Here is a 16,650-nt window from a genome sequence, read left to right on the forward strand (position 1 = left end):
TCTCTCACTCTTTGCTTGGCAGTTAACATGAAGGGTGGTAGGCTGCTGAGCACAGGCACCAGCTGCTGGCACTGAGCTCCTCAAAGAGAGTTTTCCCTTTTCCTCTGGCCCTGCCTCCCCAGCATCAGCAGCCCACCTTCGCACCCTTCATTTGGGTGATTTCTTCTAGTCTGCCTCTTGGGGTGATAAAACAACCCCAAGATGGTGGATGCAGCTATTTCAGGCATCAGGGCAGGTTATTAATCTTTCTGTTTATCTGGTCCAGGGAAGCTCTGGGCAAAACTACAAAAGCAAAACTAAGTTTGTACTTGGAGGTAAGTTCTGGAGCCAGGACTCTGCGACTGGGCCATGCAAGGTGGGGAGAACAGAATACTTAGAGCCACCAGAGAAAGAAGCAGGAGTGAGAGTGGCCCTCCCCGGCTAGGACTGTGCCATCTGCCCGTCCAGGGCAGCTGAACTGGCTTCCCTCTCACAGTACCCAGAAGCCCATTCCCAGGTAGCAAAGATCAGGCCTTGATTCATTGAGCAGATTGCTGGCAGGTGCAGCAATCCTCTGTGTTTCCCACCCACCCACGGCACCCTCTTTCAGTCGATTGGAACCAGCAAGAGCTGGGGATTAGGTAACTCTCTCCTCCCCTCCCCCTCTGGAGAGGAGATGCCAGAGATGGGCCAGACTTGGGGAATGGGTTGGAGCTAATCCGTGGTGTGGTAGGGAGTTGGGCAAGAGGCAGAAAGGTCTGGGCCACCCACTCTGGGAGATAACAAATGGAAAGCCAGGAGCAAAGTCTTTTTTTTTATTCGAGTTTTTTCTTTTACAAGTGAGTCCCATTTCTTGTCTCCAAATGAAAAAGCCTCACAAGTTTTCCAGAGAGAGGTTGGCTCTCTGCCTTCTTGAAATCTGTCTTCTGCCGAACACATGGACTGGCTGTTCCTACGGCTGCGTGACCACAGGCAGGATGGTGTTAGTGTGTGTTTGAGGCTGGCAGGCTGGGGCTTCCAGTTCAGAATTAAAATGAAATGAGTCCACCGAAGTCACCCAGCGCTTAAAAAGTAACACAAGGGGTTACTACTTCCACCATCACAGGGGAAGGGCAGCTGTGCACGGCTTCCTTCCCGGCCCTGGCTCTCTGTCCTTAACCCCCCACCCTCACCCCCCAGGAGATGACAGCGGTTCATCCAGTTCAGGCTCAAGGGCCACCTCCATCCCCTCTAAGGAAAAGCTAGCTTGGCCACATCACACACACTCGGAGTTCCGGAATTTTCACAGCATCCACGCCAGCTCCGCTCTCCTTTCACCTCTGGCTCACTAGGACGGGGCCTCAGAGGACTGTCCCAGGATCTCGTAGCTCTGCCCTGGGCAGGGATTCTCTGAGGGTCTCTCCTCTCCTGCAGACTCTTGTAAGACTCTTGCAGGGGATACAGTTGGGCTCTGCATCTCTCTCTGCCTCTGGGGACCCCTGAAAAGAAGTGCCAGAAAAGAACACAAGGACACCTGAGAGCTGTCCCCAGGAAGCCAGAGCACAGTGGCATCTGGGGACCTTTACTCAATCTGTCTGATGGAAAATGAAAAGAACTTGGGAGTTTCAGAAATTCAGGCCAGCCAGCCCTGAGGAGATTGCGGCCAGCAGAACGGATGGGTTGGGCCTGCAGCATGGACACAACCTAGGGATGGCTGAGTCATGGAGGGGGTCTCGAAGGGCTGGTCTTACTCATCCCTGGGCAGGAATTCCCTCTACAATACTTTCCAATAGAAGTTCTTTCTTACAGGGGACTGAAATCTACCTATGAAATTTCTATTAGTAAATTGATTAATAATTAGTAAAATTAGTAGCAGTAATGGTTGTTGTTCAGGCAGGGACAATTCTCTGTGACTCTATGGACAAAGCTTTACCTTTTTTGGCAAAGATACTGGAATGGTTTGCATTTCCTTCTTCACGGAGTCCTAATTTCACAGAAGAGAAACTGAGGCAAACAGGAGGTAAGTGGCTTGCCCAGGGTCACACAATTCATAAGTGTCTGAGGCTGGATTTGCACCATCTACATGCCCCAGCTAGTAGTTAATAATAGTAAATTAGTAAAATACTGTTAGTTCTGCCTTCTGGAGCCAAGCAGAACAAACCTAATGTCTCCTCCATATGAAATCTTTCATTAGAAAGAGTTATCATGTCTAGGTCCTCTTTAATTCAAGCTAAATATCCCCAGTTCCTTCGATTAATCTTTATGTGAGAGCACGTATAAAAAGCATTATGTAGTTTAAAGCAAGACAAATGTTAGTTATATTATTGTCTTCATATAGAATGCCCTTATGACCTTTTACCATCTTGGATGCTACAGTTTATCAATGATTTTCAAAAAAAATATGGCAATTGCAATTACTTGTTCTTAAGGAAGTTCTGCTCTGTCTTTGGGATCCTACTTCCTCTTCTGGATCTATATATTCACTAACCATCCTTATATAATTTTTTTAAAACCCTTACCTTCCATCTTGGAATCAATACTGTGTATTGATTCCAAGACAGAAGAGTGGGAAGAGCTAGGTAATGGGGGTTAAGTGACTTGCCCAGGGTCACACAGCTAGGTAGTCTGAGTCCACATTTGAACCCAGGACCTCCCATCTCTGGGCCTGACTCTCAATCCACTGAGCTACTAGCTACCCCTGTTATTTTTTTCAATGTAAAAACATTTTACTAAATAGCATAGGAAAATAAATGACAATAACATGAGAGATCCACATATGCTTTTCTATAGATTATTACATCAGCAGAGAGGGGACACGCACATGCATAAACACAGGAAATATATGCCAGTTATTTCAAGAATATATTCTATATGGTAGAAACTATAGACCAATATCTCATACCTTAAGCCAAGATGAGGTAAAAATGAGTAAATGATTTAGACATAAAAGGTGATACCATAAGCAAATTAGGGGAGTATGGAATAGTTTACCTGTTACATCTATGCATTTATGACTAAATGAGAAAAAGAGTATTATAATATGTAAAGTTAATAATTTTAGTTATATTGAATTTAAAAGTTTTGTACAAACAAACTCAATGCAACCAAGATTAGAAGAAAAACAAAAACTGGGGGAATTTTTTGTAGCAAAATTCTCATTTATCAAAAATATAGAGAATTGTATCAAATATATAAGTAGATAAGCATTCAGTCTCTCCAATAGAGGTATCATATCTTGAGATATAAGCAGTCCCTAATTGACAAATGGCCAAAGGATATAAACAAGCAGTTTTCAGTTGAAGAAATCAAAGCTATCTATGATGATATTAAAAATTGTTCTAAATCACTATTGATTAGAGAAATGCAAATTAAAACAACTCTAAGGTACCACCTCATACCTATCAGATTAGCTAATATGAAAGACAGTAAAGAAGTGATAAATGTTTCAGGAGATGTGAGAAAATTGGGACACTAATGCATTGATGTTGTGAATTGATCCAACCATTCTAGAGAGCAAATTGGAATTATGCCCAAAGGGCTATAAAACTATGCATACCCTTTGATCCAGTAATACCACTATTAGATCTATATCCCAAAGATATTCCCAAAAAAGGAAGAGGACTTATTTGTACAAAAATATTTATAGCTGCTCTTTTTGTGGTGGCAAAGAATTGGAAATTGAAGAGATGTCCATCAATTGGAGAAATAGATAAACAAATTGTGGTATATGTGGTATATAACTGTGATGGGATTCTATTGTGATATAAGAAATAATGAGCAGGATGATTTCAGAAAAAAATGATGCTGAGTGAAATAAGTAGAACCAAGAGAACACTGTACACAGTAACAGCAATATTGTATGATGATCAACTATGAAAGACTTAGCTATTTTCAGCAATACAATGAATGATCCAAGACTATTCTGAAAGACATGACAAAGAATGTTATCCATATCCAGAGAAACAAGTGAATAGAGTCTGAAAGCAGACAAAAGCATACTATTTTCAATTTTATTTTATTTATTTATATTTTTGTTGGGGGGGGTTGTTTTGTATGAGTATTCTCTTACAATATGACCAATATGGAAATATGCTTTGCATGATCACACATGTATAACCCAGATAAAGTGGCTTACCATCTCAGAGAGGGAAAGAAAAGAGGGCAACAATTTGGATCTTATAACTTCAGAATTTCTATTTTATATATCAATCAAAATAACAGGAAGAAACTGGTTGCCAAGGTAGAAATGAAGAAAAGCCTGCAGAGAGGTGACTAGTGCCTCCTAGATTTTACAATAGAAAAGGGGAGGAAATCTAGGCAAAGTCTGAAATGATTTTGAGAAAACATACTTCAAAAAACATATTTTGAGAAAACATGAGGAAAGATAGGTAGGATCCAATAGACTAAAATGCTTACAGGAGAAGTAACCAGTATGAATAGGAACTGACTAAAAATTAAATCTTAAAAACATAAAGAGAAATAATTAAATTGAAGAAAAACAGTTTTTATTTGGAGAGAAGGATGTGGAAATAAAGGGAATTCACCAAGCAAATTACATTTTATTTATTTTCTTAAAAACCCTTACCTTCCACCTTAGAATCAAGACTATGTATTGGTTCTAAGGCATAAGAGTGGTAAGGGCTAGGCAATGGGGGTCAAGTGACTTGCCCAGGGTTACACAGCTAGGAAGTGTCTGAGGCCAAATTTGAATTTAGGACCTCCCATCTCTAGGCCTGGCTCTCAATCCACTGAGCTACCCAGCTACCCCACAAATTACATTTTAAAGAGAAATATATAGAAGAAAGAAGGCTAGGTAATAGAAGGAATGTGAGAGCATGGCAAATTCCTATAAAATTAATGTCAAATGTCATTTGGAGCTAATGCTCCAAATGAGCTGAGGCTGACAGGGAAAGCTAAGGACAACAAAAAAGGGGGGGGGGGGTATTAGCTCCATTGGGTGAAAAAGGGATAAGAACTTTTCTTGGGAAAGATAGGATGATAATTAACACCAGAGTCAAAGTAGAGCAGCTCAATTTTTATTTTGCTTATTTCTCTGTTAAAGAGAATGGCTTGTGAGCAGGAAATAACTGAACAAACACAACTAACATGGAGATGATACACAATAAGGAGGAAGAGAGTAAGATAGCACCTAGTTTCCCTTAATAAAGTCAAGTCAAATGGTCTAATTGTGCTCAGGTACTGAAAGAACTGGTGGATGTGATTACTGAACCACTAGCAATCCTAGGTGAATTACAGAAAATTAAGTCTGGAGAAGAGCAAATGTCTCAATTTTTCAAGAAAGGGAAGAGAACAGAATCTGAACACCATAGGCTGAAGAATTTAAGAATATACGATAAACCCAAAGATCCCAGCTTTTGGGACAAAAATCCACGATTTGATAAAAACTGCTGGGAAAATTGGAAGACAGTGTGGGAGAGATTAGGAATTGATCAACACCTCACACCCTACACCAAGATAAATTCAAAATGGGTGAATGACTTAAACATAAAGAAGGAAACCATAAGTAAATTGGGTAAACACAGAATAGTATGTATACATGTCAGACCTTTGGGAGGGGAAAGACTTTAAAACCAAGCAAGACATAGAAAGAATCACAAAATGTAAAATAAATAATTTCGACTACATCAAATTAAAAAGCTTTTGCAAACAAAACTAATGTAACTAAAATCAGAAGGAAAACAACAAATTGGGAAAAAATCTTCATAAAAACCTCTGACAAAGGTTTAATTACTCAAATTTATAAAGAGCTAAAGCAATTGTACAAAAAGCAAAGTCATTCTCCAATTGATAAATGGGCAAGGGACATGGATAGGCAGTTTTCAGATAAAGAAATCAAAACTATTAATAAGCACATGAAGAAGAGTTCTAAATCTCTTATAATCAGAGAGATGCAAATCAAAACAACTCTGAGGTATCACCTCACACCTAGCAGATTGGCTAACATGACAGCAGAGGAAAGTAATGAATGCTGGAGGGGATGTGGCAAAGTAGGGACATTAATTCATTGCTGGTGGAGTTGTGAACTGATCCAGCCATTCCGGAGGGCAATTTGGAACTATGCCCAAAGGGCGACAAAAGAATATCTACCCTTTGATCCAGCCATAGCACTGCTGGGTTTGTACCCCAAAGAGATAAGGGACAAAAAGACTTGTACAAAAATATTCATAGCTGAGCTCTTTGTGGTGGCCAAAAATTGGAAAACGAGGGGATGCCCATCAATTGGGGAATGGCTGAACAAATTGTGGTATATGTTGGTGATGGAATACTATTGTGCTAAAAGGAATAATAAAGTGGAGGAGTTCCATGGAGACTGGAACAACCTCCAGGAAGTGATGCAGAGTGAGAGGAGCAGAACCAGGAGAACATTGTACACAGAGACTAATACACTGTGGTATAATCGAACGTAATGGACTTCTCCAATAGTGGCAGTGTAATGTCCCTGAACAATCTGCAGGGATCTAGGAGAAAAAACACTATTCATAAGCAGAGGACAAACTGTGGGAGTAGAAACACCGAGGAAAAGCAACTGCCTGACTAGGACTAGCAACTGACCTGCGGTTGAGGGTATATGACAGAGGAGAACACTAAATCTAAACAAACTAAACGGACACTCTAATGCAAATATTAACAACATGGCAATGGGTTCGAATCAAGAACACATGTGACACCCAGTGGAATCACATCGGCTACGGGGGGTAGGGAGGAGGAAAAGAAAATGATCTTTGTCTTTAATGAATAATGCATGGAAATGATCAAATAAAATATTATAAAATTTAAAAATCAAAAACAAATAAAAAAAAGAATTCAATTCCTGAGAAAATTCTAGAATTAATTATTAAATAGATGTCGGTAAATAAATAATTACAAAAAGCAGCATGGTTTCATCATGAACAAGTCATACACAACTAACCTCATTTTCTTTTGACAGGATTACTAAACTAATAGATGAGGGAGATACTGTGGACATGGTTTACCTCATTTGTAGCAAAGCTTTAGCTCTTTTTGATATTATCCTATTCTTGCAATGAAGATGGAGATATGTGAATTAGACAATAATACAATCAAAGTAGATTCAGGATTAAAAAAAACTTTCTGCCTTAAAATGGACACTGAGTATCAGTTACAAAGCATAAGAATGGTAAGCTCTAGGCAACTGGGTTTAAGTGACATTTCCAGGGTTACAAAGCTAGTATGAACCCAAGACCTCCCATCTCCCAGCCTGTCTCTTTTTACACTGAGCCACCTAGCTGCCCCTAGATACAACACTGGCTGGATGGCCAGTCTCAGAAAAGAGTTGTTAATGTTCTATGTCAGTAGAGCAGAAGATTTTGAAGGAGGTCAGAGCAACCTCCCTCTGGGGGCCAGGAGTAAACTCTTGCCCAAGTTAGCAGCAGCTAAGCAGACACTTCCTGTATTGTGAACCCCTCAGTTAGCTGCAACTGCCAATCACGATATTCTATTGTTCAACATTTCATGCTAGCCCCCTATACTATAAAAGGTGTTCCCCCAGCCAAGCCGGCATGCCCCACTTCTTTGGGGCAGCCCTAGTGCGTGCTAGAAATAAATGGTGATCCTTTGATTACTTGCATTGTCTCCATATCTCCATTCTTGGGGGATTTTCTCAAACCCTACATTTGGTGCATTGGCCGGGAATCCTCCATGAGTGGACCACCGGAACATGGACACCAGGTTAGGGTTAGTGTGGGCAGTAGCAATGTGTGACTGAATGTGCAAATGGTCTTTTATGAAGGGCTGGCTGACAGAGATGACCTATGCCAAGTCCCAAGGCTAAAGTCTCTAGTCCTACCTGTGTGTGAGGGTAGACCAGCTTAATACGAGGTTCCTGTGTCCCATGAGGGGCGAGGCTAGAAAGACTGGGAAGGAATTTGGTGATGAATGGTTGAGTTTGTATTACTGCCAGGAATTTTTGTCTGTGATGCCAAGTATTTCTGCCTGAAATATCAGGGGGGCCAGAAATTCTTGTTTGAAACTTTTGCCTGGAATACTGGGAGGTTTGAGTCCCTCTGCCTAGTTTGGAACTAGGGCACCGATCAGTTACAGGGGTTGGAGTCCCCTGGGGCTTGAAACCTGTCTGTGAGGGGTTGATGTTCCCTGGGGCTTGGAGCCCAGCTGCGAGATTCCGAACGTGCACAGACTAGATTTCTGGGTTAACCCAGACTGGCATCCTGGGTCTCGTCCATCAAACCAATACAATTGGCTATCGTAAAAATAAGAGACCCTCGTACTATTTGTTTCTCTGGAGAACCTGCTGTCTGTCTCTTTGTCTGTCTTGTTCTTTTTGTTATCTGTGTCTCTATAGCCCTAAAAATGAGCCAGGTTCCCTCTACTCCCCTGCTCCTAGTTTTAGCTCATTGGCCTGACTTTAAAATCAGGGATCACAATCTCTCTGTGGAGATCAAAGGGGTTAATGACCTGGAACGTCTCTGGGTTTCCCCCTCTCCTTCCTCCCAATGCTAACGAAGCCGTGGCTCCACCACCTACCCCCCTCCTGCACATCGGAGGAGGGGACGAGGAAGGCCCATTTCCCCTAACCCCGAGAACAACCCCCCTTCTCCCACAACAGCCCTCCCCATCCGAAGAGTCAGGCCGATGATTCCAGGGTTTTTTGTTTGTTTGTTTTACCTGTTTTCTCTCATGTTAAATAGCTGAGCAATGCATAATGGTTTAAGTCATCCAGAAAAAGTTGTTATATTGTTGAAAAGAACTTATTCTAGAATTTAAACTTGGGATTTTTAAAAATCAGATGTTAGGGGGCAGCTGGGTAGCTCAGCGGCTTGAGAGCCAAGCCTAAAGACAGGAGGTCCTAGGTTCAAATCTGGCCTCAGACACTTCCCAGCTATGTGACCCTCAGCAAGTCACTTGACCCCCATTGCCTAGCCTTTATCACTCTTCTGCCTTGGAGCCAATACAGAGTATTGACTCCAAGATGAAAGGTAAGGGTTTAAAAAAGAAAAAAGAACTAGCAATAAGAAATCATATGACTGACACACAAGAAGTTTTTAAAGTGGCTAATCTGTGCATGGGATTTAATAATACAAGTATTAAGAGTTTGGTATTTTGCAAAAGAGGGAATTTCTAAACTGTTGTCTTTGACTAAGGTTATATGAATTGTGTTTAAAAATGTGCATGATGTATAGGAAGGAATTTGTGATCTAGAGATGAACATGTATTCAGATACAAATTATGTGTGCATTTGTACTATAGAGAGAATTAAGTGTTCCACCTAAAAAGGTTAAGGGCATATGATATGCAAACTGTATGTCCTTAACAAGACAAATTTGACCAGCCCTGAAATCAAGAAGAGCTTGTCATGAGGATTAAATACAATTCAGTACAGTACCTTTCCTCTACTTACAATAATGGTAAAGAAGAGGAGCCAGAAGAAATAAGAGTAATAGATAGAGATGCTAGTTGATGCTATGAATTCTAGTGTGAAATAGATACAACAAATTATAAATTGGAATAATGTTGATGGAATTTAATCAGGTATATGGTAATATTTTGAGCTAAAAGAAAACTAAACTGGAGGTTCTAATCTACTTTAGACAGAGGTTTGAGAGGAGTACAGGTAAATGCTTTGAACTTCAGTTTGGTTACACACTGAAAGATTGCTAAAGGACTTAATCAAAGTTATTTGGAAGTTGTGGAGTTCAAACTATGATCCACTGAGAGTAAATTATTATGAAGGGGGTTTGATACATTCAAAATTTTAAATTGTGGTAAGCTAAGCTAACTTGTTAAAGAAGGATGGGACACGGTTAAAACCTAAATCGAGCCAAGCAGCCTTAGGACAAATTGCTCATCAGCTATTAACCCCTTCCTTGCACACAGGAAGGAGAAAGGAGTGCTTATAACTGTTCCACACTGATACTTAGGGAATGAAATAGGGACCTCACAGAATTGACAACCACTGTGATAGAACTTAAGATGAGTAGGGAGGTGAAAGAAAACAGATAGATGTTCTACTCTTATATTGGATCCCTGACCTAGGGATAATTTCAAAAATTAATGTATGTGTTGTGGGAAAATAACATATGATTTTATAATTTCTCTGGACAGTTACCCTGAGGTGATTCCTGTATGGCCTTGTCTTAAGTCTTTCAGATGGCCTAGGTCCAAGAGATGATACAGCTCTGATTTATATTACTATGGAGCTACTCAATTCAGCATTCATATTCTTTATTGTGTGATATGTAAATTATTGCCAAAATACATAAGAATAATTGAGTGATCAGCTTTGTAGGGATATAAAAGACTTGTTTGAGGGTATGGAAATTTGTTTCTGGACTGCTGGTAAGCAGAATTTCTCTAAGCTGTAATGGGCGAGACTAGTCTTTTAAGGAAAAAGAAGGCTTCTGGGATCTAAATGGTGACAAAGTACACAAAGGACAGAGAAGAATGTCCTGGGATGGTTACAGAGGCATATTCTGGGCTCACCTGGGAATGAACCTTTTCTGACCATCTAGGTTGTTAGTCCTTGAGTGATACAATGATGGCATCATCCAGTGATAGCTTTGGCCTGTACGTGAAGCCCTCACTATGTGTCCCTTGGGACGTGAGGAAATATTTTCCCTGTCGGCGTTTTCCTTTGTGACAAATTTCCTTAATCAGCACATAATACCAATTATAAAATTAAAGTTTCCAATTTCTCAAACAACCTTAATAATTGAAAATTCTTAAATTGTTAGAGAACATACTTTGAGAAGTAGGTGAAGTTTATTAATAGATGACTTGTATTTGTAGCCTTAATTTACCACAGTTGAAGTTTGGATCTTGAGCTTGGAAATATAGCTCAAAGCTTTCTCAAATTTCCCCCCAGAATTTGGGGTAAAGAAACATATCTGTAAAATATTGTTACTCAAGTGTTTATAGATGTTTATAGTTAATGTGTACTTTGAAAAAGGATTTTCTTTAACAGAAACATCACAAACCAACTCTGCAGACAACTCAGGAATCCGATTTCCTAAAGGGATCTATTCCTATAAGAAGATGATTTCTGAAGATGGAGTCTATTGGCTTCTCTGTTTCTCTCTGGTGTTCTAGTTTTTGCCCCTGTCCTGGTTTCTACACTTCTATCTTAAGGGCTGACTCTCCCCCTTGTGACCTGTCTGCCAATTGGGGGAAGCAGTTGCTGGACATCCTTCAGATTTCCAAGCAGGTCCCAACCTACCAAGGACCCAGGCATTCACTGAGGACACTCCCCTAAAGACCCTGTGTCCACAGCCTTTCCCTCCCTGTCTCTTGTGGGATGTGTGAACCTTGCATTTGTAACCTTGTCACTTCTCTAGTTACTTCTAGGGTAAAAGCACTCATGGGAGTCACCCAGATGCCACTGTAACCTCAGCAACTATTCCAGCCTGAAGCCCTGGACATTGCCTACAGTCAATACCTCACTCCTAACAATAGGCAAGGACAGCGCTACAACCATTCTCAGCTCTGAAGAAGCTATAGAATACTGAGACCATCGCCCTTTTCCCCTAGATATTTGGAGATGGGGGGAGATGATATGGGCATTGTACCACCAGAAACTCGGGCAGACTATTGACAGGGAAATTCTTCTGCTCCTTTGCATCCTCGTAACCTAAGGATTCTTTGCTTTTATGCTGATCATCCAGGGCTAGTTCCATGCATTCTTAATCGCCTAGTAGCCTTTGTCAAGGATCACATTAATACTGTCCAACTATGGTCCTTCACCAGCAATATCACACTCTGACTCCCACTGAATCCCCTTATGAAGATACGGTGGCATGAGGAAGATTCCTCATGTACAGTAGAAGAAGTGGGGAATGAAGGAGGTCAGAACAACCTCCCTCTGGGGGCCAGGAGTAAACTCTTGCCCAAGTCAGCATAACCATTCCAGCAGCTAAGCAGACACTCCCTGTATTGTGAACCCCTTAGCTAGCTGCAACTGCCAAATCACGATATCCTATTGTTCAACGTTTCATGCTTGCCCCCTATACTATAAAAGGTGTTCCCCCCGCCAAGCCGGTGCACCCCCCTTCTTTGGGGCAGCCCTAGCACGAGCTAGAAATAAACGGTGATCCTTTAATTACTTGCATTGTCTCCGTGTCTCCATTCTGGGGGGATTTTCTCAAACCCTACAATTTATGGTCAAAAATCCTGGGGTGAGGGTGGGGGGGTCTGTTCTGGGCTTTATGCGTGATATAATCAACAAGTTGGATAAAGCCATAGATATATGCTTATCAAGTTTGTAGATCTTACAAAGCTGAAAACTAACACATAGGATGACAGAGTCAGGATCCAAAAGGATAATGGAAGTCTAGAACATTGGGCTAAGCCTAATAAGATGAAATTAAATAGGGAAAAATGAAAAGTATTGAATTTGTGCATAAAAAAATAAATTTCATGAATATAAAACAAGGCAGGCATAGTAAGATGAGTTGCTCTGAAAAAAATCTGGAGGTTTTAGTGGACTCTAAATACTGAGGGGGCAAACCTTCCAGGTACAAGGAGGTGGGAGTCCCATTGTACTCGGCCCAATTAGGTCTCACCTGGAGGTCAAAGTCCTGTAGCTTATGAAAGACATAGCTAAGTTGGAGAGTTGTTTGTGGAAGCACTACCAAAATGGTGAAAAACCTTGGATATATCCCATATGAGGATCAGTTGAAGGAATGGAGAATTTTTAGACTAGAAAAGACTCAAAGGAACATAGACTTTTTCTATTTGGGCCCAGAAGATAGAACAATGAGTGGAAGTTGCAAAGGAGTAATTTAGACTTAATGTCAGGCTATTCTTTCAACAACTAGAGATGTCCAGAAGTGGAATGGGCTTCCTCATGGTATGGTGAGTTTCCCCCTCCTCCTAGGAAGTCTTCAAGCAGGGTCTAGATGTTGAATATATTATAGAGGATTTCTTTGGGGCATTTTTAGATTATATTAAGTTCACTAACCTATAATGTACAACCTCCACTTTTTCCTTTTTTGAAAATTGGAAAAATTTATGATATCTCAAAAGGGAGGAAGAGAGAAGGTAGGAGAATGGATGGAAGAAGAGAAGGAAGAAAAAAAGAAGGAAAGAGAGTCCTGTGGTGCCTCTTCAGTTCTCTAGGATCTTTCAAATATTCCTGAAAGCAGCTCAGCAATCACACCTGCCAGTCCTTTTAGTATTCTTAGGATAGTTAGGGGCAACAAGGTGCACTATCTTCCATCTTGTCTTTAGTTTCAACTCCCTATTTTTTCCCTATTTTTGTTCTGTCCTTTCAAATCTAAGGATTATTGTCCTGGTCTGGAAAAGAAAAGTCAGGAGAAAAATAAGAGGCAAGATGTTCAGTCTTCCCTCTTGTCTATTACTTTCATCTCATCCAACCAGAGCAAGAGTTTTATTTTGGTCATTCACAGTCTGCTTCTCCTTTCTGAGAATGCTCAATGTCCCCTGGGTAAATTTTTACTTTTATAAATACTGTGTGTGGTACCCAACACTATGAGAATGCAAACATTTTAGCTTAACAGTACTGTTCATGTCAGGACTCAAAGTACCTTGTCTTAGGAATTGTTTAACAGAGAAAATTAACTGCAAGATAGAAGGTAGTAAGGCTTTGGAATAAATTATCAAGGGGAATGAGTAAATCTCTTTTGCCTAGAAATATTTAAATAGAAATGATAAAGAGAGTTTGGTCCTCTTAAAGACAGAGGATAGACTAGACAAGCTTCTGATGTGAGAAACTGTTTTGTTTTGGTTTTTGTCTTGTATAAGGTCATACAGTGGGTTGGTGGCAGTGCTAGCAATGGAAAGAAGCACTATGGTATAGTTCTACCTACATTCTACCTATATGCCCTGGGACAAGTCACTTAACCTCAGACTCAGTTTCCTCTCCTATAAAATGAAGGAGCTGGACATAACTGCTTCAGTCCCTTCTAGCTCTAGATCCCATGTAGGCCTGCCTGCCACCATGGAGGTGTACTGAGCTGCTCATTCTCTCCGTGGTGATCACAATTAACATTTGGACTCCAGCAATGGAGTTTTCTAGTCTGTTGTTGTATGGTCCATTCTAAAATCTTCCATTCTATTATTCTGGTCTCCCCCTTTTAGCCCATTCTGAGTCTCAGTCTTCCATGGAGAAAGGTGGGGCAAAGCAGATATAAAAATATCACTTTATGGGCACTAACCCAGGCTGGCTCTTTAATGCAATTACCATTCACATCATATACCTACCTCTCTTTCTCTGCTTCTTGTGAGTTGGCAAGCTCAATAGTCCTCCGGATATATTCTCGGGATCGAATGTCTGCCTACAATACATGATTAAGTTGCAGTAGAGTAAAGAAGAGGTGAACTAGCTGAAATTCTGAATTTTCTGAATTCTTTCCTGGGGCAGGTCTTTCCCTAACCCTCATATTCACGAATGAAAGATTATCACGTTGAATCAATTTTATGTTTGATGATAATTTTTAAAAGTATAATCTGGGACTAGATGAGCTAGAAAATGTAGTTTTTACCCAACATTTTCATTCATTCATTCATTCACTCATTCAATAAATATTTATTGAGTATTTAGCATGTGCAAGACACTGTAAGAGTGCTTGCCTTCAAAGTGCTTACTATCAAGCTGGTGTATAAAACAGATGCAAAAACAACAAAGAGTTAACAGACAGGGTGATTTTTCATTTTTCATAGATATTACATATTTAAGTCTAAACATGTAGTACTTATAGTTTCTGTAAATATAAAGTTGGCAACATTTTTGTTCATGTCTTTGGAATAAAGTATTTTAAAGATATCCTTAAATTCACCCTAGTTACTAATTCACCTTTGTGTAAGGAATGTTTTACATGCCATAAGAGAAGTCTGAGAAAAGTACAGTGAGAGATTAGAGGAGGGAGGGATGAGTTTATGAAGCCAAGGCTTCATAAAAGAGCTAACTTGTGAGTGGGGCCTTGAAAGACAGACTTCAGAGAATCCCAAGAGGTGAAAATAGTGATGGAATTTGCATAGAAGAATTATAGGAGGGGGCAGTTGGGTAGCTCAGTGGATTGAGAGCCAGCCCTAGAGACGGGAGGTCCTAGGTTCAAATCTGGCCTCAGACACTTCCCAGCTGTGTGACCCTAGGCAAGTCACTTGACCCCCATTGCCTAGCCCTTACCACTCTTCTGCCTTGGAGCTAATACACAGTATTGACTCCAAGATGGAAGGTAAGGGTTTAAAAAAAAAAGAATTATAGGAGATAAAGATGGAAAAGCAGGTTGAAATTAGATCATATAAGCTCTTGAATGCTGGACTAGGGCATTTGGATTATATCCAGTTGGTGATTAAGAGTCATTGACAAATTTTAAGCAAGCTTATGACATGATAACTATCATTTAGGAAGATTCTCCTGGCAATAATATGCAGGAGGGACTGCAGTTGGAAGGAGAAACTATGGTCAGGAAAGCCAGGTAAAAAACTACTGCAGCAAGCCAGACATGTGTTGATAAAAACTACAGAGATTGTAGTGGGAATGGAAAGAAAGGGTATAGAAACATTAGTTTTTGTTTTTTTCAATTACACATAGAACCAATTTTTGACAATTGTTTTCTAACATTTTGCAATTCAGATTATCTCCCTCCCTTCTTCCCTACCTCTTGAGGCTTTCATGCAATACATATTGCATATTCCATATCCCCCATTTGTGACTAAAGACAGATATCGCACACACACACACACACACACACACACACACACACACACACACACACACAAAACCATGAAGGAAATAGAAACATGAAGCATTTTCAAGGAAGAAGAGATGGGATTTGGTGATTGATTTAACTTGGGAAGCAAAGGAAAATGAGTCAAAGATGACTTTGAAGTTTAATCTTACATCCAAATGTTTTCTCTCCCTGGCCACCCTTCCACATATGATTCTATTTCCTATCATTTTCCAAGAAATCCCATGTTTTAATCAGGACTATCTGCCCAGTTTACTACGTACAAATACTGTATCCAATTCTAGGGAAGTCTTGCTGAAGGGAGCATTTGAGCTGAGTCTGTAAAGAAGGAAGGGAAACTAAAAAAGGAAGGTGAGGCAAGAGCATTCCAGGAATTGGGGACAGCCAATGCAAAGAGACACTAATAATCTGGGAATCAGCAAAGTTCTAATGAAGAAAGCACTTCCTGAGCCACACCTTGAAAGGAAGAATTCAAAGAGGCAGAAGTGAGAAGAAAGAATATATAGGCATCTGTAAAGGCACAGAATACAAGTAGTATAGTTTGGTACAATGTGATACTATGGGACTAGAAGTAACATATTGGAAAGGTAAGCTGTAGCCAGATTTATGAAAGATTCTAAATGTCAAATCAAGAAATTTATATTTTATCCTAAAGTCAATGGGAGCTACTGAAGTTTCCTGAGTAGAAGAGTTAACACAGTCAGATCTATACTTTAATAATACTGACTTGCCAATATTGAAACACTTAGAAACTCATTGATGCAGTGACCAACTCGAGTGACCAATTCGAGAGGACCAATGATAAAGCATGCTACCCACTGACTGACAGAGAAGAAACATACTCAAAAAAAAGAAAGAAAGAAAGAAAGTGATTCCTTTTTGGACATGGGCAATGCAGGAATTTGTTTTGCTTGACTATATATATATAAGTTGTTATTTCTTTCTCAATGGGGGGGGGGTGATGGGAGATGGGAGGAAGAGAAAAATA

At 40.2% G+C, this 16,650-nt stretch overlaps 1 protein-coding gene across 3 annotated transcripts in view; it reads right to left on the bottom strand.

The window, feature by feature from the left end:
• Positions 1–780: 780 nt before the first annotated feature.
• ENDOV (endonuclease V) overlaps positions 781–16,650 on the bottom strand; it is a 61,364-nt gene continuing 45,494 nt past the window's right edge. For 2 of the 3 annotated variants that reach the window (XM_007482892.3, XM_016430735.2), the window contains exons 8-9: positions 14,173–14,246; positions 781–1,457 (exon numbers count right to left, since the gene is read on the bottom strand). In XM_007482892.3, coding sequence (XP_007482954.2) covers positions 1,307–1,457; positions 14,173–14,246 — 225 coding nt within the window. In that variant the 3' untranslated portion in view covers positions 781–1,306. The remainder of the gene's footprint in view (positions 1,458–14,172; positions 14,247–16,650) is intronic. The other variant, XM_007482894.3, reaches the window with a different exon arrangement.

This window comes from Monodelphis domestica, chromosome 2, assembly GCF_027887165.1.
Source record: "Monodelphis domestica isolate mMonDom1 chromosome 2, mMonDom1.pri, whole genome shotgun sequence".
NCBI classification, from domain to species: domain Eukaryota; kingdom Metazoa; phylum Chordata; class Mammalia; order Didelphimorphia; family Didelphidae; genus Monodelphis; species Monodelphis domestica.